General features: G+C 43.4%; 1 protein-coding gene across 2 annotated transcripts; it reads right to left on the bottom strand.

Annotated features, from left to right (window-relative positions):
• Positions 1–246: 246 nt before the first annotated feature.
• On the bottom strand, positions 247–23285 carry LOC120061253 (beta-1,4 N-acetylgalactosaminyltransferase 1-like). Of its 2 annotated transcripts, none has more exons than XM_039010932.1 (12): positions 23042–23285; positions 9358–9450; positions 8876–9098; positions 8600–8776; positions 8201–8307; positions 7591–7628; positions 7267–7447; positions 7038–7130; positions 6716–6903; positions 6392–6532; positions 1084–1324; positions 247–485 (listed from the first exon to the last, which is right to left on the bottom strand). In XM_039010932.1, exons 3-12 carry the CDS (start codon positions 9088–9090, stop codon positions 268–270), a joined length of 1599 nt encoding a protein of 532 aa, XP_038866860.1. In that variant the 5' UTR covers positions 9091–9098; positions 9358–9450; positions 23042–23285; the 3' UTR covers positions 247–267. The 2 variants fall into 2 exon arrangements, with proteins under 2 accessions (XP_038866860.1, XP_038866871.1); XM_039010943.1 differs by having other exon boundaries at positions 22959–23048.
• Between the last annotated feature and the right edge of the window lie 2361 nt (positions 23286–25646).

Raw genomic sequence — 25646 nt, 5'->3', positions numbered from 1 at the left:
GTAAATGCCTTAAAATTCTCTCTACCTTGAGTTTATAATCAAGAGTACACAAGTGAAGAGCAAAGTTAAGAGAAATGACAGCTTTGCTCTGTTTGGATGACAATCCCTCTAGAGTGAAACAAGCAAGGCTGTTTTTAAGGGGAAGCATGTAATGTGGTTGTCTAAAATCTTATCTGATGGGACACATCGGGCGAGGGCTTCTTTGGCAACTCAGGAAGAGCAGGAATCTTGAACGAGAGGAGAAGCTACAGGTAAAAAACATGACATTTAATTGTGAGTCAAACACTGGAAGTGGTTCTTAAAATAGAGGAGGCCGTTTTTGGTGTGTGTGGCGTCCGAGGAGGCTGGTGGGTAGCGGAACTTGGCGTAAGTCTTGTCACTCTCTGATTGGCTGACCCAGGGAAGCTTGATCTTGGTGGCGTGATTGACGATGACATCATCACAGGATCCCACGTGAAGCGAGCCAAGGCCATCGATGAAAAACTCTGTGAAAAGAACCAATGGGTCAGAGCAAAAGGAAAGAGGTTTGTTTTTATGCTGAGGGCACTTCAGGTATCACACAATTTATATGAACAAATGCAACTCACCAACATGAGAAGAAGCAATCTTGTTCCCTCCTCAACCTTTTGGATAACTGTTAATGACTATTAAGACTGCAAAAAGGGGTTTTGTGGTTTTGTGCCCAAGTATCCAAATGTTCTCTTCCATTTGGTTTTGAAGTACTGTTACTTATATGACCTTCTTCCAAATGTAGATGGTGCAGCTCAGGGGTTAAATTGGGAATTCAGAGGTGGAGGAGCACTATTTGGAGGGGTTAGGATGAGGGTTGAACCAGTTTTGAACACAAGGTTAGGGTTATGTCAGGATTAGTGTTAAGGTTATGGCTAGGGTTGAACCAGGTCGTAGACATGAAGCTAGGATTAGGGCTGGGGTTAGTACTTTTGTCCTGCTTTCTATCCTACTCCTCTTTGGACCAATAAGGTGCAGGAGCCCAGCTCCAGGTAGCTCAATTTAACCACAGGTGCAGCTGATGTTATGGACAGGTACACCCTGTGTGGTGCTGTGCTCTGGGGCCATACTCACCCAGGTGGGCCACTCTGGCCAGGCGGGGGTCGAAGCCCACCTGCTGGACCTTGTCTGTGCGGGCCAAGAAGAAGTTGATGACCCCGTCAGTGACCACACAGTTTGGGAAGCCCTGTATGATGTGGTGGAAGGCCCTCCGCATGTGCAGGCAGTCGCCCTCCTCCTCCTCCCCTGGCTCAATGGAGATGGTCTGCCTGTAGGTGGCAGTGTAGCCTGTAGCCTCCCGCACTGCACCACCCACCTAACACACACACACACACACACACACACACACACACACACAATGCATTAACTGATCCTGACACACACACCAGATTTTCACAAATACTGTGTAGTGTGTACAATGCATAAACAAACATTATTGATACTTCCAATTGTCTGAAATTGATATTGAGTGCATGCTGTAGTGATTTGATATACAAGGAAACCGATGGAAACCTTTGGACCCGTTGGATCACTTCATTCCAAAGGACACAATAAACAAACAAAATTAAAATAAGAACCAGAAAACTGAGAAATATCTGCCTCTGTTTTTCTGGCTGTGCTTTTGTGGGCCGAAGAAAGAACTCATTAAAAGTGTACACCAGACCAGCTGCTGACATGTGTAACCCATAGACTTCCCTCTTAAGAGCTGGAGTCCCAGTCTATGGCACACAAGAGGTCTATTCTATTCCCCCAGCCCATAGTAAGGTCTCGGAGTTGGATTCGGGCTCCAAACAAAACCCCCTTCATTCAGCCTTAAGTGGGTGTCCGATTTTTGGGCTTTTGTGTTTACTTTATACTTTTGTGCATGCATAATATTGCTGTGGTGTGCATGTGCTACAAAGCAAGAATATGCCTGTATACATCAGTGAAGAATAGAGGGAGATGGAGAGTGTGTTGTCAAAATTGCTTGCATCTCAAATCAAATCAAATGTTATTGGTCACATACACGTGTTTAGCAGATGTTATATGCCTGTGTAGCAAAATGCTTGTGCTTCTAGTTCCAACAGTGCAGTAATATCTAACAGTTTCCCAACATATACCCAAAATACACGTAACTAAGTAAGGAATGGATTAAGAATATATATATATATATACACACACATATATGTCAGAGCGTCATCGGACTAAGATACAGTGGCATAGTATAGAGTACAATATACACATATGAGATGGGTGATTCAATATTTACAAACAATTAAAGGTGACTAAGATACCGTAGAATAGTATAGAGTACAGTTTACACATATGAGATGAGTAATGCAAGAAACAGAGAGATTATTAAAGTGGCTAGTGCCTGTGTCTGAGTTTGTTTTCTTTTGTAACTAGAGAACAAGGCCGGGATTCAATCTTATCTCGCTTGTAGCTTTTAAAAGGCAAAGCTACTGTGTTTCGAGAGACAGGATGTGGCTAGTTAGGTCATCAACATCAGAGGGGAACGCTGCTTCCTCATTTTCCTCATTTGTCATCTTCACAAGACAGCTACTGTAGGAGTTTATTTCAATACTCTTTTCACGATGTACTGTAAATGCAAATAATTTTAAAACGTTAATTGAACTCATGATGTAAGTTGTGTCTGTCTGGCAAACGACTGGAGTGCTGATTGTGTTCCCTCATTGTACCCAAGACGGAATGTGCTGAATCGATTAAGAGCTGTTTTTGGCTCTGCAGAGTAGCTCCCAGTGAGTCCAGAGAATCCTTCTGAACTGGCCTTGACTGTTGCACAGAAAGTGTTGAATTATGTCTTTGTAAAATATTTAAAGACACCACTAACTAAAAAAAAAAAAAAAGAGTATAACTATTTTGATCACTCATAGCCACGGGAAATAGGGGTGCCAAAGGTGCTGCAGCACCCCCTGAAAAATCATTTTTTAAAAAAAAGTAATTTTTCTTCCCTAGAAGTAGTACACTGGGCCTTTACTAGTACTGTATTAGCAGACTGATATAGCCTTCTGTAGCATGGGATTTTCTTCCTCTCCAGTTTTTGGAACACTTCACATGAAGATTCACTTGTGGATTCAAATTTTCATTATGATACACACAGTGATTTTAACACACAACTACATTGTGTGTGTTCATTTTATACAGTAATTATTATTCAACATGTCCTTATTCGGGATTTGAACTCACAACCTCTTGGTTAACAGTATGCCGGTCATCCTGTTACACCACCACGTCGGTGTCAGTAACTGATTTCACCTATATTCCTACCGTTTGGACTATAAAGTACATCTCAGCTTTGTTAATAATAAACTCAAGAAAAAGTATTATTTATCATAGTGATTCAGGTATAACTTTAAATGCAGACTAATATGGACCACCAACATAATACAGCTAGACAGGAAACCCTCAAATTGAGGAAATAAATACATGTAATCAATGATGAGACAATAGTCAGAACTGAGAATAAACTGACAGTTCGCACAAACGCATATATTTGACCATGCCCGAAAAATATTCTAATGCACCCCTCCAGTACATTACCCCCACCTATAATTTAAAGCGCAGTGATGATCGTACTTTATATTCAGAATATTAGGTCAAAAAAATTCCCATTATACCTACAAGGTATCGAACTGTACATGTGTACCTGTGAAGTGTATCTCTGACCTTTTTGTATCTCAGAAGACACTAGTGTACTCTAACCATAACATGCATGAACCTGGTGGCACTGCAGAAACATTGATGCACTCCCACCCAATATGTTTAATCCCCAAAGAATGAATGTATGCTCTACAATGTAAAGTGTCCTTGAGCACTGCTAGTTTTACGTTACTGTTACGTTGGCTGTGATAATTGGACAATTATTTACTTGATTCTGGGAGGCTTTAAGCAAAGTGCAGAAATGCATTCTTGCCAATAAGTCTGTGGCCTATAACTCTTTCATGCTGACAGATCTGGCAGTGTAGCTGCACTGTAACATGACAAGTCCCAGTTGTGGTCACGGTACAAAATTATACAATACTTTACAGTAAATGGAATCAGAATACAGCAGCATACTATCATTTTATATAAATAACACCATGTTTTCGTATACATTTACTTTGTTTTTACTGCAACTTTGGGAAAAGTGCAGAAGTGTATTCTAGCAATAAATATACAGTGCCTTCGGAAACTATTCAGACCCCTTGACTTTTTCCACATTTTGTGGAAAAGCCTTATACAGCCTTATTTCTAAAATTGATTAAATAGTTTTTTCCCCCCCTAATCAATCTACACACAATACCCCATAATGTCAAAGCAAAAATATATTTTTTTTTAGATTTTAGCAAATTTATTACAAATAAAAAAACAGAAATATCACATTTACATAAGTATTCAGACTCTTTACTCAGTACTTTGTTGAAGTGCCTTTGGCAGTGATTACAGCATCGAGTCTTCTTTGGTATGACGCTTGGCACACCTGTATTTGGGGAGTTTGGATGGGGAGCATTGCTGCACAGCTATTTTCAGCTATTTTCACGTCTCTCCAGAGAAATTCGATCGGGTTCAAGTCCTGGCTCTGGCTGGGCCAATAGAGGACATTCAGAGACTTGTCCCGAAGCCACTCCTATGTTGTCTTGGATGTGTGCTTAGGGTCGTTGTCCGGTTGGAAGGTGAACCTTCACCCCAGTCTGAGGTCCTGAGCACTCTGGAGCAGGTTTTCATCAAGGATCTCTCCTTTGCTGAGGATTTTTTATTTATTTAATACATTTTATGTGGAAAAATTCAAGGGGTCTGAATACTTTCCATTATATCCACATAATACATAGCCCATCTATAATTTAGCCCAAACAATTACCTCTCCCCCTACTGTATTTATTTATTTATTTTGCTCCTTTGCACCCCATTATTTCTATCTCTACTTTGCACATTCTTCCACTACAAATCTACCATTCCAGTGTTTTACTTGCTATATTGTATTTACTTCGCCACCATGGCCTTTTTTTTGCCTTTACTTCCCTTATCTCACCTCATTTGCTCACATTGTATATAGACTTATTTTTCTACTGTATTATTGACTGTATGTTTGTTTTACTCCATGTGTAACTCTGTGCTGTTGTATGTGTCGAACTGCTTTGCTTTATCTTGGCCAGGTCGCAATTGTAAATGAGAACTTGTTTTCAACTTGCCTACCTGGTTAAATAAAGGTGAAAAAATAGGTATATAATTGGTGGCGCAGCAAGAACTTCAGGTAGCTAGCAAACAAGAGGTTGTGAGTTCAAATCCCAAGTGAGGTTGAGTCCCAAGTAATCAACATACAGCATCATACTGTCCTTTCACATTAACACCTTCATTTAGTTGTCAAAATACAGTGTCATGGTATCACATTTTGAAATTTTGCCTCCCCATGTTGTCACATTTATTTCACATGAGATTGTTGACATGTTGTCATGTGTACAGTCGTGGCCAAAAGTTTTGAGAATGACACAAATATTAATTTTCAAAGTCTGCTGCCTCAGTTTGTATGATGGCAATTTGCATATACTCCAGAATGTTATGAAGAGTGATCAGATGAATTGCAAAGTCCCTCTCGGGGAACAAAACATCGATATATTTTTGGTCCATGACCAGGAATCTCCCCAGACCTTAATCCCATTGAGACCTTGTAGTCAATCCTCAAGAGACGGGTGAACAAACAAAAACCCACAAATTCTGACAAACTCCAATCATTGATTATGCAAGAATGAGTTGCCATCAGTCAGTTAATTGACAGCATGCCAGGGCAGATTGCAGAGGTCTTGAAAAAGAAGGGTCAACACTGCAAATATTGACTCTTTGCATCTTCATGTGATTGTCAATAAAAGCCTTTGACACTTATAAAATGCTTGTAATTAAACTTCAGTATTCCATAGTAACATCTGACAAATATATCTAAAGACACTGAGGCAGCAGACTGAAAATTTATATTTGTGTCATTCTCAAAACTTTTTGCCACGACTGTAGTTTAATGTTATCACATGTTACTTCACATGTTGTTACGGGATCAAATGAGATCACACAAGATCATGTGTTCATGTGAAATTCTTGTGTTTTTTACATAAGGGTCAGCAAATTATGTCACCACCAAAAAACTCATCAAAGGAGGATGGGAGTGAACAGTCCCATGCTATATTAAAATCCCTAGCAGCAATACAACACACCTGGGTTCAAACACTATTTGAAATTATTTCACCTGTGCTTAATTGAGCTTACCTGTTGCAATGGAACCAATTGAAAAGTCTCAAAATGGCAAATCCTTCTCTCTTCAGGCAGGCTAACACAAAAGCTCAAAGTATTTAAAATATTTAAAATAGTATTTGAACCCAGGTCAGCAATACAGTATGGCACGGCCTGTGCCCCTCACCAGATCCAGGGTGGTCTTCTCCAGTACGTCCACTAGTTTCTCCAGCTTGGTGTTGGCCGTGAAGATGAAGTCATCATCCACCCACAGCAGATATTTAGTGGTCACCTGGGAAACAGCTAGGTTCCGTCCTGCAAACCAGCCCTAGTTGTTGTGGCAGAGAACAGGATGTGGGACAGAGGAAGCCAAAGCAGCGATAGAACAACTAAGGAAATCTTAGTCAAGTACTATTTAAGCAAACAATGTTATTGCTAGACAAAAACAATACGTGACAGGTACACTGGTTCCTATACATTAAAAAGAGGAAGCAGTGTTTAAAAAAAATACCTTTCCAAATGGCATGATGTAATGTTCGATGTAGGGGCCAGAGACAGTCTTGGGGTTTTCACTGTCATCAGCTATTACTATGGTGACAGTGGGATAGTATCGTCGCACGCTGTCGATGAGATCTTGGAGCTTGTCATAGCGCAGGAAAGTTTTGGTTGCTATCGTAACAAGGGCACTGATGTTGTATTCTAGATTGGGAACAGAGAGAGACAAAGTTAGGGTCTTTGACATTACACGTTGATCTCCGATGTGATTTTGGTTATTTTTTAGTAAGTGTTGTGCTATTGTGAGATGCAGTCGACAGTTGTATTTTTCCACATACCCCCTTTGGGTCCTGTGTTGTAGAGTTTTGGAGTTACACGATGGCGGATCTTGATGGTGAACATGGCTTGGTGTCCCTCGGTCTCAAACTGCACTGAAAGACATAGCGAGAGTATTTTCAACCTCATTACCACAAATATATTACAGACAGTATTTGGTGTAGATCTTTGTTAATGGACACAACCCAGAAAGTAGTAGTACATCAGAAAGTCAGGTGTGTCTGGCCTCACCTGTGTCTGCTGTACTAGGGTGGAATAGTGTGTTGGTGTAGGAGACAAACTGTAACTGCCGGTTCAGGTTGGGCAGCAGGCTGCTCATCAGGGTCATGTGCATCTCCCCGTCACCTTTGACCTTTACCCCCTCAACCTCCGCTGCCACATTTAACGCTCCCAGGGTGGAGGTGAAGTTGACCTAAGAAAGAAAATAATTAAGAGGGAGACAGGGAACAAAGATAAAGCAATAAGGAAATATGGCGTTTTTTACTTGACAAAGACCAGACAGATGAAATAGTACTGGAAATAATAACTCAAACCAAATATTATCAGTCTACTTACTGTGTACAGCTCTCTGGGAAGGTCTTGTAAGGCAAGTCCTGAAAACATATGACATATATTTACTGGCATATTTGATTAAGCTGCTGGATGTTCATCCAATCCAAATACACCGCATCAACTGTCAGCTGGAGTAAACATTTTCTCTGTTGTGCAACAAAACACTATTCTCTGCTCTAAAACAGTCTTCCAGAGCAGCAGGTTATCAAGGTAGTAATAATGGTAATGGTGGAAATAAAGGTTGTCAGCGGTTGTAATAATAGTACATGTTAGATTGTTGGAACACTTATTGTCTGTCTCTTTAAAAGACTATGAAGTTTTACCTCCCTGTAAGAATACCCTGATGAAGGTCATTGGAGACCGATACGTTGGTGAATAAGATCTATTAAACTGTTGTAAGCATCGAGATTACTTGTGCTTGAGTTTTTTTTGTTTTATGTATTGTTGTAAGAGGACAGTCTTTCCCTGAATTTGTAGCTTCATCTAACTACACTTCTCTTTCTGTGCTTCCCATATTATACCAGGTTTCCTTGACAATTACGTTTTTAAATATCAAGGGACCTTCCCGTTTATATCAAGGTAAAACTAAACTAATCCCTGTTATAAATCAGACCTGGGATGAGTATGGTTTTGAGCGGCCGTACTTCCACCCCCTGTGTTGGGTACTGCAGAGGATTGTTGGCCTCGGCCACAATGAGCATATCTACAGGAGTCTGAGACCTGGAGGGGGACAAATACACATCAGGTTAATAATCACTATTCAAAGCTATTACAGCTAGAATGAAGCTTCATGAACTCTATTAGGCTATTTGTTTCAAAGATGGGGTAATGTTGACATCATATCCTTCAAAAGACCTACAGCAAGTTTAACCTAAGCCTAAGAATGTACAAGCTTGGAAATGAATCACATGAAAGGACAGACACAGCAACTTCCCCTAGTGTAAGGAATAACTAAGATGATATATGGGATGTCCTTTCAGTTCTGTGCTGGTATACAGTCCTGTGCTCTCACCTCATCTGGAAGCCCTGGAACTCCTTGGCCCTCCGTCTTTTCATCTCCTCCAGCTCAGAGGCATCAAAAGCAGTGTGCAGGGGGTGTGCCGACACCCGTGGGAACAGTAGCTGGGCAAAGGGCAGGTTCACCCCACCACTCTCACCCTCACACACGCACCCGTTACGTGCCAACAGACTGGAGAGAGATGAAAGGGACAATAGGACTCCATCAATTAAATGACAACGAAAATGACAATGAAATACAATATCGGAATTATTTCGATATCAAACTGACCCTGCAACACTCTCCTTCAGGCGATAGGGGATGTTGGCAGATCTTTGGTCCGGTTCTGGGAGCCTCTCCTCCAGGTGCCTCTCTACTATAGGCCCTGGTCTCTGGCGGACATCCACTGTGGTGTAGGCTCGGGTGGGCCAAGAATGGAGGAGGGCCACCACCAACACCACTGATGCCACAATGGCCAACAACACTGTCTTCCTCAGGGAACGCATCCTAAAAACTGGCACAGCACACAAGGACAAACAGGAACGTGCTGCGGTCACCACCTGCTTTGGTGGTGAAGTCCAACAGTATGTGACCATATCTGAGGTGACAAGATTAGCCTAATTGCTGGATGAATTGAATGCTGCCATGATTTGGTTATCTTCAGATACAGTAAATGGCAGCTGAGAGTATCACATGACATCTGATTTAACATTCTAAACAATTTTGTATTTGTTATACACCCATTACAGTAAAAGAGAGAGCTGGTATCATACCCTACTGCCTGTATCCACTCAGAGAGAAGATGTCTCCTGTAGGCCATGGCATTCCCCAAAATCCCATAATGAACAGGTAAGGACTTTCCCCATCTGCAAAGCAATAACAAATCAGTTAGGTTTTTTCAGCAGGATAACGGAAGAAACTTTTCAGGACATTGTATTAAAAATGTCCCAGTGAACAATATTAACATTGGTGAAAATAAAAACAATAGATTTAGATGGGAGGAAACTGCAACATTTAGGTACATCAAAGATAAGGATGTTTAGCAGATATGATGGCCTTTCATAGTGATAAAGAGCTGTTAACACAACCGTCATCAATACCATTCAGTTAACAGCGGAGAGATGCTGAGCAACATCTACAGCAGGGGGAAAGATAAGGCTCTACAATGAGGCACAGGAGCCGAGAGATATAACACTTTTCAGGTTGGTGATATTTTTTATGATAATTCCTAGTGTTCAGATAATCAAACAATTCTAATGACTCAGTTTTAAAAACAGACATGAAAGATCCCTCTGGGTCATACTTAGGTCGCTACTTGACCTACTTCCTTTGAAGAATGCATCTACTGTAGCGATATCCCACTTCTGACACCAGTGCAGTGAATTCAGGGGTCGCTGTGACTGAAGCACTGACTGATGATGAAATATACAAGCCTCATTGAATTGGCTCATATGAGGCTTGGATGTCATAATCGTCTGTCAGACTATCATGTCTCTGTGGCGGTGAATTATGTTACGAAGATTTTAGTATTTTTAATAATGAGATATGAACAGTTTATTGCTAAAATTATATAGCCACCAATTCCTCACGTTTTTCTCCACCAGAAATGATTGCCTATGGGTACCTTCGTGTGTGTGTAAAATATTACTATTCTCCAATTTTTAATTCATACATATCCATTGTTTAGCTGGAATGGAATGTTTGTATGTTGTATATTCGACTGTGATATGTGGTTCTCACCTAGCCATCTTAAGATGAATCACTAACTAAGTCAGAGTGTCAGCTAAATGACTAAAATGTCAAATGTAAATGTTTTACATACAGATCTCATATTATTGTATTGATTATTTGTCACGTTCCTGACCTTATTTCCTTTGTTTAGCCTTGTTTAGTTGGTCAGGACGTGAGCTGGGTGGGCATTCTATGTTATGTGTTTCTATGTTGGGTTCATTGTATTAGCCTGATATGGTTCTCAATCAGGGGCAGGTGTTTTACGTTTCCTCTGATTGAGAACCATATTAAGGTAGGCTGTTCTCACTGTTTGTTGGTGGGTGATTGTTGCTGTGTCTGTTCACCACACGGTACTGTTTCGTTTCGTTTGTTCCTGTTCGTGCGTTCATGTTTTATGTTCTCAAGTTCAGGTCTGTTCACGTCGTTTTGTTATTTTGTATTTTGTCAGTGTTCTGTTTAGTTGGATAATTCATTAAAATTCAACATCATGAACATTCACCACGCTGCGCCTTGGTCCTCCTCTCTTCCACCTAAAGACGAGCGTTACAGAATCACCCACCAAAACCGGACCAAGCAGCGTGGTAACAGGCAGCGGCAGCAGGAGCAGCGCAAGGAGGAATGGACATGGGAAGAAATACTGGACGGAAAGGGACCCTGGGCACAACCAGGAGAATATCGCCGCCCTCGTGAAGAGCTGGAGGCAGCTAAAGCCGAGAGGCGGTGGTATGAGGCGGCAGCACAGAAGCGAGGCTGGAAGCCTGAGAGTCAGCCCCAAAAATGTCTTGGGGGGGGGGGGGGGGCTACAAGGGAGTGTGGCGAAGTCAGGTAGGAGACCTGCGCCAACTCCCCGAGCTTACCGTGGAGAGCGAAAGTACGGGCAGACACCGTGTTATGCGGTAAAGCGCACGGTGTCTCCTGTACGTGTGCTTAGCCCGGTGCGGTACATTCCAGCTCCTCGTATCGGCCGGGCTAGATTGAGCATTGAGCCAGGTGCCATGAAGCCGGCTCAACGTGTCTGGTCTCCAGTGCGTCTCCTCGGGCAGGCATACATGGCACCAGCCTTACGCATGGTGTTCCCGGTTCGCCAACACAGCCCAGTGCGGGTTATTCCACCTCCCCGCACTGGTCGGGCTACGGGGAGCATTCAACCAGGTAAGGTTGGGCAGGCTCGGTGCTCAAGGGAGCCAGTACGCCTGCACGGTCCGGTATATCCGGCGCCACCTCCCCGCCCCAGCCCAGTACCACCAGTGCCAACACCACGCACCAGGCTTCCAGTGCATCTCCAGAGCCCTGTTCCTCCTCCACGCACTCGCCCTGTGGTGCGTGTCTCCAGCCCGGTACCACCAGTTCCGGCACCACGCACCAAGCCTCCTGTGCGTCTCCAGAGCCCTGTGCGCCCTGTTGCTGCTCCACGCACTCGCCCTGTGGTGCGTGTCCTTAGCCTTGTACCACCATTTCCGGCACCACGCACCAGGCCTACTGTGCGCCTCAGCCGGCCTGAGTCTGCCGTCTGCCCAGTGCCGGCACTGCCCGTCTGCCCAGCGCCGTCTGAGATGTCCGTCTGCCCAGCACCGCCTGCGCCGCCCGTCTGCCCAGCGCCATCTGAGCCGCCCGTCTGTCCTGAGCCTTCAAAGCCGCCCGTCTGTCCTGAGCCTTCAGAGCCGCCCGTCTGTCCTGAGCCTTCAGAGCCGTCCGTCAGTCAGGAGCCGCCAGAGCCGTCCGTCAGTCAGGAGCCGCCAGAGCCGTCCGTCAGTCAGGAGCCGCCAGAGCCGTCCGTCAGTCAGGAGCCGCCAGAGCCGTCCGTCAGTCAGGAGCCGCCAGAGCCGTCCGTCAGTCAGGAGCCGCCCGCCAGACAGGAGCCGCCAGAGCCGCCCGCCAGACAGGAGCCGCCAGAGCCATCCGCCAGACAGGAGCCGCCAGAGCCGTCCGCCAGTCAGGAGCCGCCAGAGCCGTCCGCCAGTCAGGAGCCGCCAGAGCCGCCCGCCAGTCAGGAGCCGCCAGAGCCGCCCGCCAGACAGGAGCCGCCAGAGCCGCCCGCCAGCCAGGAGCCGCCAGAGCCGCCCGCCAGCCAGGAGCCGCCAGAGCCGTCAGCCAGCCCTGACGTGCCAGAGCCGTCAGCCAGCCCTGACCTGCCAGAGCCGTCAGCCAGCCCTGACCTGCCAGAGCCGTCAGCCAGCCCTGACCTGCCAGAGCCGTCAGCCAGCCCTGACCTGCCAGAGCCGTCAGCCAGCCCTGACCTGCCAGAGCCGTCAGCCAGCCCTGACCTGCCAGAGCCGTCAGCCAGCCCTGACCTGCCAGAGCCGTCAGCCAGCCATGACCTGCCAGAGCCGTCACTCAGTCCGGTGCTGCCCCTCAGTCCGGTGCTGCCCCTCGGTCCAGTGGGGTTAATTTGGAGGGTCACCATTATGAGGAGGCCACGGAAGCGGGGATTAACTATGGTGGGGTCGGGGCCACGTCCAGAGCCAGAGCCGCCACCGTGGACAGATGCCCACCCAGACCCTCCCCTATAGGTTCAGGTTTTGCGGCCGGAGTCCGCACCTTGGGGGGGGGGGGGGGGGGGGGGGGGTACTGTCACGTTCCTGACCTTATTTCCTTTGTTTAGCCTTCTTTAGTTGGTCAGGACGTGAGCTGGGTGGGCATTCTATGTTATGTGTTTCTATGTTGGGTTCATTGTATTAGCCTGATATGGTTCTCAATCAGGGGCAGATGTTTTACGTTTCCTCTGATTGAGAACCATATTAAGGTAGGCTGTTCTCACTGTTTGTTGGTGGGTGATTGTTGCTGTGTTTGTTCGCCACACGGTACTGTTTCGTTTCGTTCGTTCGTTTGTTCCTGTTCATGTTTTATGTTCTCAAGTTCAGGTCTGTTCACGTCGTTTTGTATTTTGTCAGTGTTCTGTTTAGTTGGATAATTCATAAAAATTCAACATCATGAACATTCACCACGCTGCGCCTTGGTCCTCCTCTCTTCCACCTAAAGACGAGCGTTACATTATATATATATATATATATATATATATATATATATATACATACATACATACATACATACATACATACATACATACATACATACATACACACACACACACACACACACACACATTTCAGTCCTTGACTAATAATGTTCTGTACTTTGTGTTATTTCACATTTCATGTGGAAGAGTAGCTGATGCTTTTGCAGAGGCAAATTGGGATCCTAAAAAAATTGTACTTTATCAAATAACAAAAAGCTTTTAAATCATGTTCAGATAACATGTTGCTCTAATGTAGAATGTCATTCATTGAGTGCTACATACTGCTTCAAAAAAATCAAGTGCTATTTTCATGTAAAAATTTAATGGAATGCCTTTTGCTTCATTGTTTATGTTTTTGTTGGTGACCCACTCTTTAATGATATGCACACCATTACAAAGTGTGGCTTTAAGCAAGAGTACCTTGCACATCCATCCAAACAAAGGACATGCAAATAATCCAACTTTGTGGTACCTTGATTGGTCTAAATGATTTACATAAGGGCTGTAAAGGAAGTATCCTGACCCCTTGCATAAGGCTTAGGATTGTTGTTTTTTTAAATACATTTTTCACCAAGCACGATAAAAAAGTTATATAGTCTATGAAATTAAAAACGGGTCCATACCTGTTTTTAACTTTCAATGTAGAGAAATAAGTCAGGGGCATTTTATTGACACTATCAAAATGTGTACTTTAGGAAAGCCACAACAATGTTTCCAAAGGAAACTAATGATGTCATATACAGTAACCAGCCAGGCAGTCAGCCAGTCATTCATTTCGGTGATCATTATCACAGAGCACACAGATTTCCCTTTAGACTATAGCTGTACCGATTAATTTGGTTGGAGTGTGTGTATAGAAGTGAGGGAGAGTGAAAACAGTGGGTAGCGAGCGTGTGTGTACACAGGGGGTAGCGAGCATGTGTGTACACAGGGGGTCGCGAGCGTGTGTGTACACAGGGGGTCGCGAGCGTGTGTGTACACAGGGGGTCACGAGCGTGTGTGTACACAGGGGGTCACGAGCGTGTGTAGAGGGGGAGAGTGTGTGTACATAGGGGGTAGCGAGAGTGTGTGTACACAGGGGGTAGTGAGAGTGTGTAGAGGGGGGAGAGTGTGTGTACACAGGGGGTAGCGAGAGTGTGTGTACACAGGGGGTTGGGAGAGTGTGTAGAGGGGGTAGGGAAAGGACATAGATCACTATCACATCACAACACCAAACCGCAAGTGAGGAGTTGAGTTTTTCTTGCTCCAAGTCTACCTCTGGGGAGAGGTGGGACAGCACCTTGAATCCTCTCTACACCACACTCTTAGAAAAAAGGGTTCCAAAATAGTTATTTGGCTGTTCCCATAAGCGAACCCTTTTTGGTTCCAGTTGGAACCCTTTTTGATTTTGGGTTCCATGTAGAACCCTTTGTGGAAAGGGTCCTACATGGAAGGCAAAAGGGTTCTACCTGGAACCAAAAAGGTTTCTTCAAAGGGTTCTCCTATGGGGCCAGCCGAAGAACCCTTTTGGGTTCTAGATATCTCCTTTTTTTCTAAGTGCATGATGATATCATGACATGGAACAGCCAACAATGTGGGAGCTCCATCAGCTGTCAGGTTCTTATTGTTCCTGAGGGAATGAGCAGGGATGCCCAACCTGCCTTTAGTGTGGTCAATAGGAAGAGATCACTATAGGGAAAAGGCCCTTACATTTTAGTCATTTAGCAGATGCGCTCATCCAGAGCGACTTATGTAGGGTTAAGTGCCTTGCTGAAGGGTACAGACAGATTTTTCACCTAATCGGCTCGGGGATTCAAACCAGCGACTTTTCGGTTACTGGCACAACGCTCTTAGGGGCAGATTCCGACCCAAGTTAAGCGTGCGTAAATGGAACGTAAATCCCTTTTTATGTCCTTTTTTCTCTATGCGTATTCTGACCTTGAACTTAAGCATGTGAATAGCATGCTATTCACCCGCTATTCGTTTGGGTGGAGATCGAATAGATGAAGGTGTGGCGGAGGTGTGTCAACAGATACCCGATTTCTGACCTTGACTGAATTCCCTAATAATGCCACCACCTTTACGTGCAAGGAAACCACGAATAAGGTCTAACCAACCTACCGGTTCCAAGTGGAAAAAGTATCTACTTAATTTTTCCCCCGATAGAAATAACACCATTCTCCATGCACTGTAATTTACAACTTGTTAAGAGCTATTGATCAGAGCTAGGTAAATTAGTAATGTCACGATCCTTATAAGGAGTGGACCAAGATGCAGCGTGGTATGTTTCCATCCTTTTATTTGGAAGAGAAAACTTAAAGCACAAAAACAATAAAGCGAATAAAACAAAAAACGTGAAGCTACATGCAGTGCAGAAAGCAACTACACACAAACATAGTCAAGATCCCACAAATACAATGGGGAAATGGCTACCTAAATATGACCCCCAATCAGAGACAACGATAAACAGCTGCCTCTGATTGGGAACTATATCAGGCCAACATAGATATACAATTCCCCTAGATAATCCACCCTAAATCACACCCCGACCCAACCAACATAGAGAATAAACAGCTCTCTATGGTCAGGGCGTGACAAGTAATCTGTTTTGATAAGGGCATCTGTTTTCACAAGAGAATTGTAAATATTAATAACACTTTATTTAGATCTATTTTACATTATAATCGCTGGAGACAAATGTGAAACCAGTCATACGGCAGAAAACTGTAAAAGTCACCCATCAACTTTCCAACAGTAAGGTTTATGAAATGCTGTGCCATTATGCAGTATTTAAAATCTACTGCCTTTTAACCTCTAAACCAGGACAGTTGTTGCTAACGTGCGCTAATGTGACTGGAATGACGTTGTATACAACAGCCAACTTTCCGGGACATAGATATGTATTACATGGGACGAAAACTTAAATTCTTGTTAATCTAACTGCAGTGTCCAATTTAACAGTAGCTATTACAATGAACAAATATCATGCTATTGTTTGAGGAGAGTGCACAACAACAAAAAACTTAGGCAACTGGTTTGATACATTCACCTCTGAAGGTAAATAATATACTTACATCCAGTAATCTTGCTCTGATTTGTCATCCTGAGGGTCCCAGAGATAAAATGTAGCATAGTTTTGTTTGATAAAATACATTTTTATGTTCAACTGTAGGAACTGGGTTCTACATTTTGATCCCACTGCTGTCACTGGCTTCCCACCCACCCCGCCCTGCCATCTAGATGTTTGAAAGTTAGTGTATAAGCGAATGAGCCATCACGTATGACATTCCTGGGATTGTGTAAACTAAAAAAATATATATTACCATAGCATTTTTGTATGTTCTCTACAGATATGTACTTGAAATGTATCAATTGACCAATTCGGCACATTTGGGCAAACTCCTGGCAGACTTGACACAGAATATTGTGCAGTAACGTAATTCTTCACTGGATCAGTCTGAAACTTTGCAGACACACTTTGCATACACACAGACACAACATCTAAATGACACCTAGATTCCTATCTGAAAGTATGGCCTTTCTCTTGTATTTCAATGATGGAACAAAACATTTTTTGAAAAACATTGTTTTTTTGTTTGTATTATCTTTTACCAGATCTAATGTGTTATATTTCCACAAACTTTAAAGTGTTTCCTTTGAAATGGTATCAAGAATATGCATATCCTTGCTTCAGGTCCTAAGCTACAGGCAGTTAGATTTGGGTATGTCTTTTTTGGCGAAAATTGAAAAAAAGGGTACAATCCTTAAGAGGGATGGGCAGTCTGGAATATCTTAGTTATAGGCTACCACGACTTTCTCTGTCTCCTATTTCTATCATGTTAAATATTAGCCACTATCAGTATCGACCGTCAGTAGGACTAAAAACAACACATATTCAACTGCCAATTTACTGTTAGTTTCCTTCCGTTGGTTTAGCCTACATTTTTATTTAATGACATTGTTTTGTTTCCCTTAATTTGCTTCCTCTGTAAATGCTGTCACAGCCATGTGGTTGTTGCTGAGGATCATTAGTAACAGTTGATAATAAACATTTTGGGGGGGATAATTAAATAGTTATGGAGCGGCACGCAGACCAAGTCGTAACAGTTTGAACCCGACGCATGGCTGTAACGGTCATCTGTTGAAGAAGGTGTGGACCAAAGCGCAGCGTAGTAAGTGTTCATGTTTTTTTATTAAAACTGAACACTGAGACAAAATAACCAAAAATAGAACACGAAAACAGTTCTGTCTGGTGCCGACACAAAACAACTACCCACAAAAACCATGTGGGAAAAAGCTACCTAAGTATGGTTCTCAGAGACAACGATAGACAGCTGCCTCTGATTGAGAACCACACCCGGCCAAACAACAAAGAAATACAAAACATAGAAAATGAACATAGAATGCCCACCCAAATCACACCCTGACCAAACCAAAATAGAGACATAAAAAGCTCTCTACGGTCAGGGCGTGACAATGGCGCAGTTCTTGGCCGTGTCATCACACAGCTCCATGGATAGTGCAGGCAATAGATGAGGGTGTTGCCTACTATTCAGTGGTGGAAAAAGTACCCAATTGTCATACTTGAGTAAAAGTTTAGATACCTTAATAGAAAGTTACTCAAGTAAAAGTCACCCAGTAAAATACTAGAGTAAAAGTCTAAAAGTATTTGGTTCTAAATATCCTTAAGTATCAAAAGTAAATGTAATTGCTAAAATATACCTATGTATCAAAAGTAAAACTAAAAGTATATATAATTTCAAATTCCTTCTATTAAGCAAAGCAGGTGGCACCATTTTAGTTTTTTTTTAATGTATAGTTAGCCAGGAGCACATTCAGACATCATTTACAAAAGACACATTTGTGTTTAGTGAGTCCACCAGATCAGAGGCAGAAGAGATGACCATGATAAGTGCGTGAATTGGACCATTTTCTATGTCCTGCTAAGCATTCAAAATGTAACGAGTACTTTTGGGTGTCAGGTAAAATGTATGGAGTAAAAAGTACATTATTTTCTTTAGAAATGTAGTGAAGTAAAAGTAAAAGTTGTAAAAAATATAAATAGTAAAGTACAGATACCCCAAAACAACACTTAATGCAATATATTTAGGAAATGGAATGAGACATTCAGGGGTATTGGGAGGGTTTTAGTGATAGACACCGCTGTGTTCAGTCACGGGTCTAATATTGAGTGGAGAGGAAGGACTGTGTCCTAACCTGTCATGGAGGGGAGGGATTCTTTGTTTCAATTGTTGTAATACATTTTGCAGGGTCATTGGGATGGAATGGCAATCTGAAGAGTTTTGTAATTTTATATATAGTGGATATGTTTGCTGTTTTTTCTGGAATATCTGGTTTACAATTATTTAGTTGGTAACTGAATAGTCATTTTATAGCTATCATAAGTTACTTTTCTCCCCTTTTATCCATCAAACTGGTATTCACATCACCACAGATGGATCATGGCTAATTTAGGGATAATTTCCTGTAATCTGAGGGGTTCTAATGAGCCAAATAAGCGAATGAAATGTCTTGACTTATTACATAGGAATAAAGTTGACATTGCTCTTTTGGAAGAGACATCTTTTGGAGGATGATGTCCATAGACTTCAAAGCAAATACTACTGATTCCTACTTCATATCTAAATCAAAAGGGGTGCTTATTCTACATAAACACATTCTACCCCTTACAATTGAAAAAAGTGGAAATGATAAACAGATTTACTTACATATGTTCCACACTGTATGGAAGGAAAATAGCATTTGTATGTCACGTTCGTCATAAGGAGTAGACTAAGATGCAGCGTGGTAAGTTTCCATCCTTTATTTTGGAATAGAAAACTCAAAGGAAAAAAACAATAAAACGAACAAACGAGCCGTGAAGCTCAAAATAGTGCTCACAGGCAACTATACCTAGACAAGATCCCACAAAGCACAATGGGGAAATGGCTACCTAAATATGGTCCCCAATCAGCGGCAACGATAAACAGCTGCCATTGATTGGGAACCATACCAGGCCAACATAGAAATATAATTCACCTAGATAACCCACCCTTAATCACACCCCGATCTAACCAACAGAGAATAAAAAGCTCTATGGTCAGAGCGTGACAGTACCCCCCCAAAGGTGCGGACTCCGGCCGCAAAACCTGACTCAATAGGGGAGGGTCCGGGTGGGCATCTACCGTCGGGGGCGGCTCCTGTGCGGGGCGAAGTACCCACTTCGCTCGTGGACGCGTCATCGGTGGACGCGTCACCAGTACCCACGCTGGAGGCTCCGGACCCCAGACCGTCGCTGGAGGCTCCGGACCGCGGACTGTTGTAGGAGGTTCCGGACTGTGAAACGTTGCCGGAAGCTATGGACTAGGAACTGTCGCCGGAAGCTTGTTGCGTTGGGCAGGCACTGGTGGTACCGGGCTGGTGACACGCACCTCAGGGCGAGTGTGGGGAGGAGGCACAGGACGTACTGGACTGTGGAGGCACACAGGAGGCATGATGCGTGGGACCGGTACAGGTGGCACCGGGCTGATGATACGCACCTCAAGGCGAGTAGGGGGAGGAGGCACAGGACGTACTGGACTGTGAAGGCGCACTGGCGACACAGTGCGTAGAGCCGGCGCAAGATATCCTGGACCGAGGAGGCGTACTGGAGACCAGGAGCGCTGAGCCGGCACAACCTGTCCTGCCTTGATGCTCACTTTCGCACGGCAAGTACGAGGAGCTGGCACAGAACGCACCGGGCTGTGGATGCGCACTGGAGACACATTGCGTATCTCCGCAAAACATGGTGCCTGACTGGTCCCACGCTCCTCACGGCGACTGTCTTGCTCCAGACACCAAACCATCCACTCTACCTCATCACTCCCCTCAACTATCTCACAATTCTCCTCGCTCAGTCTATCCCAATATTCCTCTTCGCTCTCAGACACGCCCCTCGGCTTCGCCGACCACTCCATGTGCTCCCCCCCAAAAATGTTTTGAGGCTGCCTCTCGGGCTTCCGTCGTGGCCGCGAACCTTGGTGTCATCGTTGTCCTTCCTTCACCGCTTGCGTCTGCTTCCATGGAAGGCTTTCGTCTCCTGCCATTATCTCCTCCCAAGTCCAGGATGTCTTTACCTCCTGGATATCCTCCCAGACCCAGGATACCTGCTCCTCCTGGCCACGCTGCTTGGTCCGTTTGTGGTAGGATCTTCTGTCACGTTCGTCATAAGAAGTAGACCAAGATGCAGCGTGGTATGTTTCCATCCTTTATTTTGGAATAGAAAACTCAAAGGAAAAAACAATAAAACGAACCGTGAAGCTCAAAATAGTGCTCACAGGCAACTATACCTAGACAAAATCCCACAAAGCACAATGGGGAAATGGCTACCTAAATATGATCCCCAATCAGAGACAACGATAAACAGCTGCCTCTGATTGGGAACCATACCAGGCCAACATAGAAATATAATTCACCTAGATAACCCACCCTTAATCAAACCCCGACCTAACCAACATAGAGAATAAAAAGCTCTCTATGGTCAGGGCGTGACATTGTATCTATTTATGCTCCTAACTCATAGGACAAAGATTTTCTCCCTTCTATAACCAGAAGCCTGCTCAATTTACCGGATTATACCCTTATTATTGAAACTGACATGAATGTCATTATTGATTCTAAGATAGATAGATCTGGATCTTCTCATAGCTCATCACGAGTGAATGCTTCCAATGCACTTAAACAATTTCTTAAATATATTAATCTTAATGACTGTTGGAGATTTCAGAATCCCACAACTAAGGACTATATATGCTTTTCTGCTAGATTTAAGACTGATATTACAGGTAACATGGAATTTATAAAAACATTACCGGCCCTTCTATCTGATAATAATCCAATTTTTTGTACATTTCAAATCTTCCCAATGAAAAAGCATGCACTGAAATGGAGGTTTAATAATACTTTACAGAAATTAAGACGTCTAATGTATAATAATGTATAGACATATTATACAAAATGAATGATCGACATACCAAAATGAATACATATCATACAAAATATAACATGCCTTTCGAAACATAATATTATTCTAATTGGAGTGTCCAAGATTTTGATTTTCCAACTCTTTTTGCATATAACCTAATGCTTGTAAACCTATCCAAATCACCCTGGTTTCCATAAGGGATGGACATTTTACTCAAGGCTGTTAAAGGTTTTAGTGCCCTAAAGGTTCATGCACGTCACCTGGGTTGGGTGCTAATTATTTTTCTAACTTACAGACACATCCAATTACCAATGCTTTTCACCATGACAGCAAGGACAACCCCTGAGAGCAGTGTGTGTGTTTTGCATAATGCCTACTCAGAGGTGGAGTGGTTGTTCTGCTTTGCTTAGCTGCCTAGTTCTACTGGTTATTGGGGATGGAAATGAGGTGTCTCAGAAGTGTTCATCTCCATGTCTGGACTGGACTGCTGGAGTATATAGCCTAGTGTTGTAGGCCTATGTGTGCTTTTAAGAGAGAGGAGAGGAAGAACAGGTGCACATTATTTACTTAGTTTAGCTAATTTTGCAAGCATGGTGATTTATTAGAACGTATGCTTAAAATAGGGTGTGGCTATAGAGGAGACACAAACTTTCTTGCAAACAGTCTTATGTAGAGTAGGCTAATAGTAGGCCTATGGTGTAATGCTGTATGATGTGTTGGCTATAGTGAAATGTAGGCCTCTCACAGGAGGTTGGTGGCACCTTAATGGTATCAACCTTAATGGTATCGAATGGTATCAAATACATCAAACTCATGATTTCCATTTGCTCCGTTCCGGGCATTATTATGAGCCGTTCTCCCCTCAGCAGCCTCCTGTGCAGCCATTTTCAAGGCAAACATGGTCTCAAATCACTGATGCAGAAGACGTGCTCTGCATATTGACTGAGAATATGATTATCAGCATGGGAATCCTCTCCATATTACAAGGTTCTTAAAAACACGTTTACAGTTTATAGGCTAGCGCAAGAACAGGACGGCTACCCGAAAAAAAGTAAATGGGCTATACAGAATCAAAAAGGGATGAAAAAAAACGTAGGAAGGTGGGTTGGCTACCTGTATCCATGCCGGCGCGATGTCTAGCACCATCTGTGTTCCTCCCTACTAAATTACGGGATGCTTATTTTACCTTCAGTCATCGACAACATCTTATCCTTGCGCTCCGATATTGTTCCAACGCCGCAACCCACAGCCCAAATGAGGAAAAACGCACTTATGGTGTCGTTCAGATCTAATCATAATGTGGAGCAATTTCAGGCCAACGCACGTCAATGGCCAGTATTGAGATATAATATGATTTGATTCAGCTTTTCTCTCACAGGCCTCTCAGCTAACTGGGCGGTGACTGCACATACTGTAGACAAATACAGGTCTGATTAGCCTGCTTGTCTATTAGGCTTTAATGGATATTTCCTCACTACAAATAAAATATTGCTGCAATTGCGCTCGTAATAGTCGCCAACGCCTCTTATGATATTAAAGCTATAATTAGGATAGATAAACCTTAGCCACATCGTGTATAACACGCATAAATGCTTTGAAAGGTACGCATTTCATGATGGTCTCGTGTTAAAACATTTTAATAAAAAGGACACATTGAAAAAGACGCAATGAAACATTAATCTTACCTTAACAACTCTATTCATCAGATTGGCCTTCTCTTGAAATAGCCATTAATATGCTCATAATGCATGCGTAAAAATCTACTTACATTCCATTTATTTGAATCCGGCAGTCACACTGTTTTAATTCCAATAGATTATATACTTCATCCCAGCAGCTGTGTGCCTGCACCTCGCCTCTGCGCTTTTCCGTCAAGACTCGTGGATTAAAAGGACGCGAGAGGGATATGCCACGAGCGCCCAATTGAAATCGCAGCAGAATGGAGGTAAAGCTTCGATCACACCGACAGTGTCATTGCATTTAGCATTTTGGAACACCAGAATGACATTCATTTCCCAAAAAATGCTGCGTTTACCTTGCAGCGTTGCGGAGGCAGTTGCAGTTCATTCGGTGTGGTGCATACGTTGAATTTATCTAACGTATGCGTCAAACTGTATGCGTAGACGGCTTGACAGAAATGGTAGCATAAGGTGAATGTTGAACTAAAGTCGGTGTGATCGAAGCGTATCTCCTCCATGGGTCCAACAACCGCATGCAACCCATGTGTATAGATAGATAACTGCATTCAGTGTAGTTGTGTAGCTGCTCAAAATGGTATGCAGCAGCGTTAAGCCTCAATCACACCATTTAACACCACATTACGGTACACCACAAGTACATTCATTTCCAATTGAACATATGCGTCAAACTGTATGCGTAGACGGCTTGACAGAAATGGTAGCAGAAGATGAATGTTAAGTATATCATCTATAGAAATTAAAACAGTGTGACTGTCGGATTCAAATAAGTGGTATGTAAGCAGATTTCTACACAATTATTTTACGCATGCATTATGAGCATATTGATGGCTAACGCTTCGAACACACCGACTGCGTCATTGCGTCACTGCTGCATAACATTTTGCGCAGCTAGGCAACTATACTGATGCAGGTACCTTTTGCAAATGGTCGCATGCGGTTGGACACATGGAGGAGAGAATCATTTTCGCAGTATCCTCAAAACCGTGTCTTTTTGACACAACTGCTGACAGCTACAGGGACATAAACACAAAAAATGCTGCTTGGAGACAAGTGTCCACGATAGTAGGATTGCCAGGTCAGTTTAGTAGTGAGCTTGTGCTAGATGTGGCTAGTTAGCGTTAGCTAGCTAACCTAGCCAATGAGGTGTGTGTGAAAGAAATAGTCATACCACCTTCCTCAAGGTTGGTCTCATTGTTGAAAGAGCCTACTCTGCCTATCTTGACTATTTATTATTGCATTTCGCTCCAAAACTGCATTTTGGAGGGAAATTATATTATAGGCTCTCACAATTAATTTGAGGATGTCATCGAATAAATAATATACTTGGCAAATAAATAAATAAAAAATGTAAAGAAATTATGCAATCAAACTGTTTTTATGTAATCCCAAATTTTTACTGAATGTGTGCAAAAAAAAAAATCTACATTCATATTTTGCTACTTTCTGTCAAGTCCACTCATACAATTTGATGCATACGTTCGATTTATCGAACGTATGCACCACACAGAACGCACTGCAACTGCCTCTGCAACGCAATGCTGCAAGGCAAATGCAGCGTTCCATTGGAAATGAATGTACTTCTGGTGTATCGAAACGCAATGACGCAGTCGGTGTGTTCGAAGCGTAATTCAAGAGAAGGCTGCGTTCCGAAATGAATGTACTTGTGGTGTACCACGCTGCGTTCCATTGGAAATGAATGTACTTGTGGTGTACCACGCTGCGTTCCATTGGAAATGAATGTACTTGTGGTGTACCACGCTGCGTTCCATTGGAAATGAATGTACTTGTGGTGTACCACGCTGCGTTCCATTGGAAATGAATGTACTTGTGGTGTACCACGCTGCGTTCCATTGGAAATGAATGTACTTGTGGTGTACCACGCTGCGTTCCATTGGAAATGAATGTACTTGTGGTGTACCACGCTGCGTTCCATTGGAAATGAATGTACTTGTGGTGTACCACGCTGCGTTCCATTGGAAATGAATGTACTTGTGGTGTACCACGATGCGTTCCATTGGAAATGAATGTACTTGTGGTGTACCACGCTGCGTTCCATTGGAAATGAATGTACTTGTGGTGTACCACGCTGTGTTCCATTGGAAATGAATGTACTTGTGGTGTACCACGCTGCGTTCCATTGGAAATGAATGTACTTGTGGTGTACCACGCTGCGTTCCATTGGAAATGAATGTACTTGTGGTGTACCACGCTGCGTTCCATTGGAACTGAATGTACTTGTGGTGTACCACGATGCGTTCCATTGGAACTGAATGTACAGGTTGGCAACAACAACTGCCCGAGTTACACCAGGAACGCACAATCCCTCCATCAGTGCTCAGACTGTCCGCAATAGGCTGAGAGAGGCTGAACTGAGGGCTTGTAGGCCTGTTGTAAGGCAGGTCCTCACCAGACATCACTGGCAACAACGTCGTCTATGGGGACAAACCCACCGTCACTGGACCAGACAGGACTGGCAAAAAGTGCTCTTCGCTGACGAGTCGTGGTTTTGTCTCACCAGGGTTGATGGTCGGATTTTCCATTGGAAATGAATGTACTTGTGGTGTACCACGCTGCGTTCCATTGGAAATGAATGTACTTGTGGTGTACCACGCTGCGTTCCATTGGAAATGAATGTACTTGTGGTGTACCACGATGCGTTCCATTGGAAATGAA

Source organism: Salvelinus namaycush, chromosome 2 (assembly GCF_016432855.1).
Source record: "Salvelinus namaycush isolate Seneca chromosome 2, SaNama_1.0, whole genome shotgun sequence".
In the NCBI taxonomy this organism is placed as follows: Eukaryota; Metazoa; Chordata; class Actinopteri; order Salmoniformes; family Salmonidae; genus Salvelinus; species Salvelinus namaycush.
Note: the sequence above shows the minus strand (reverse complement) of the source record. Positions and strands in the feature narration are given on the sequence as shown.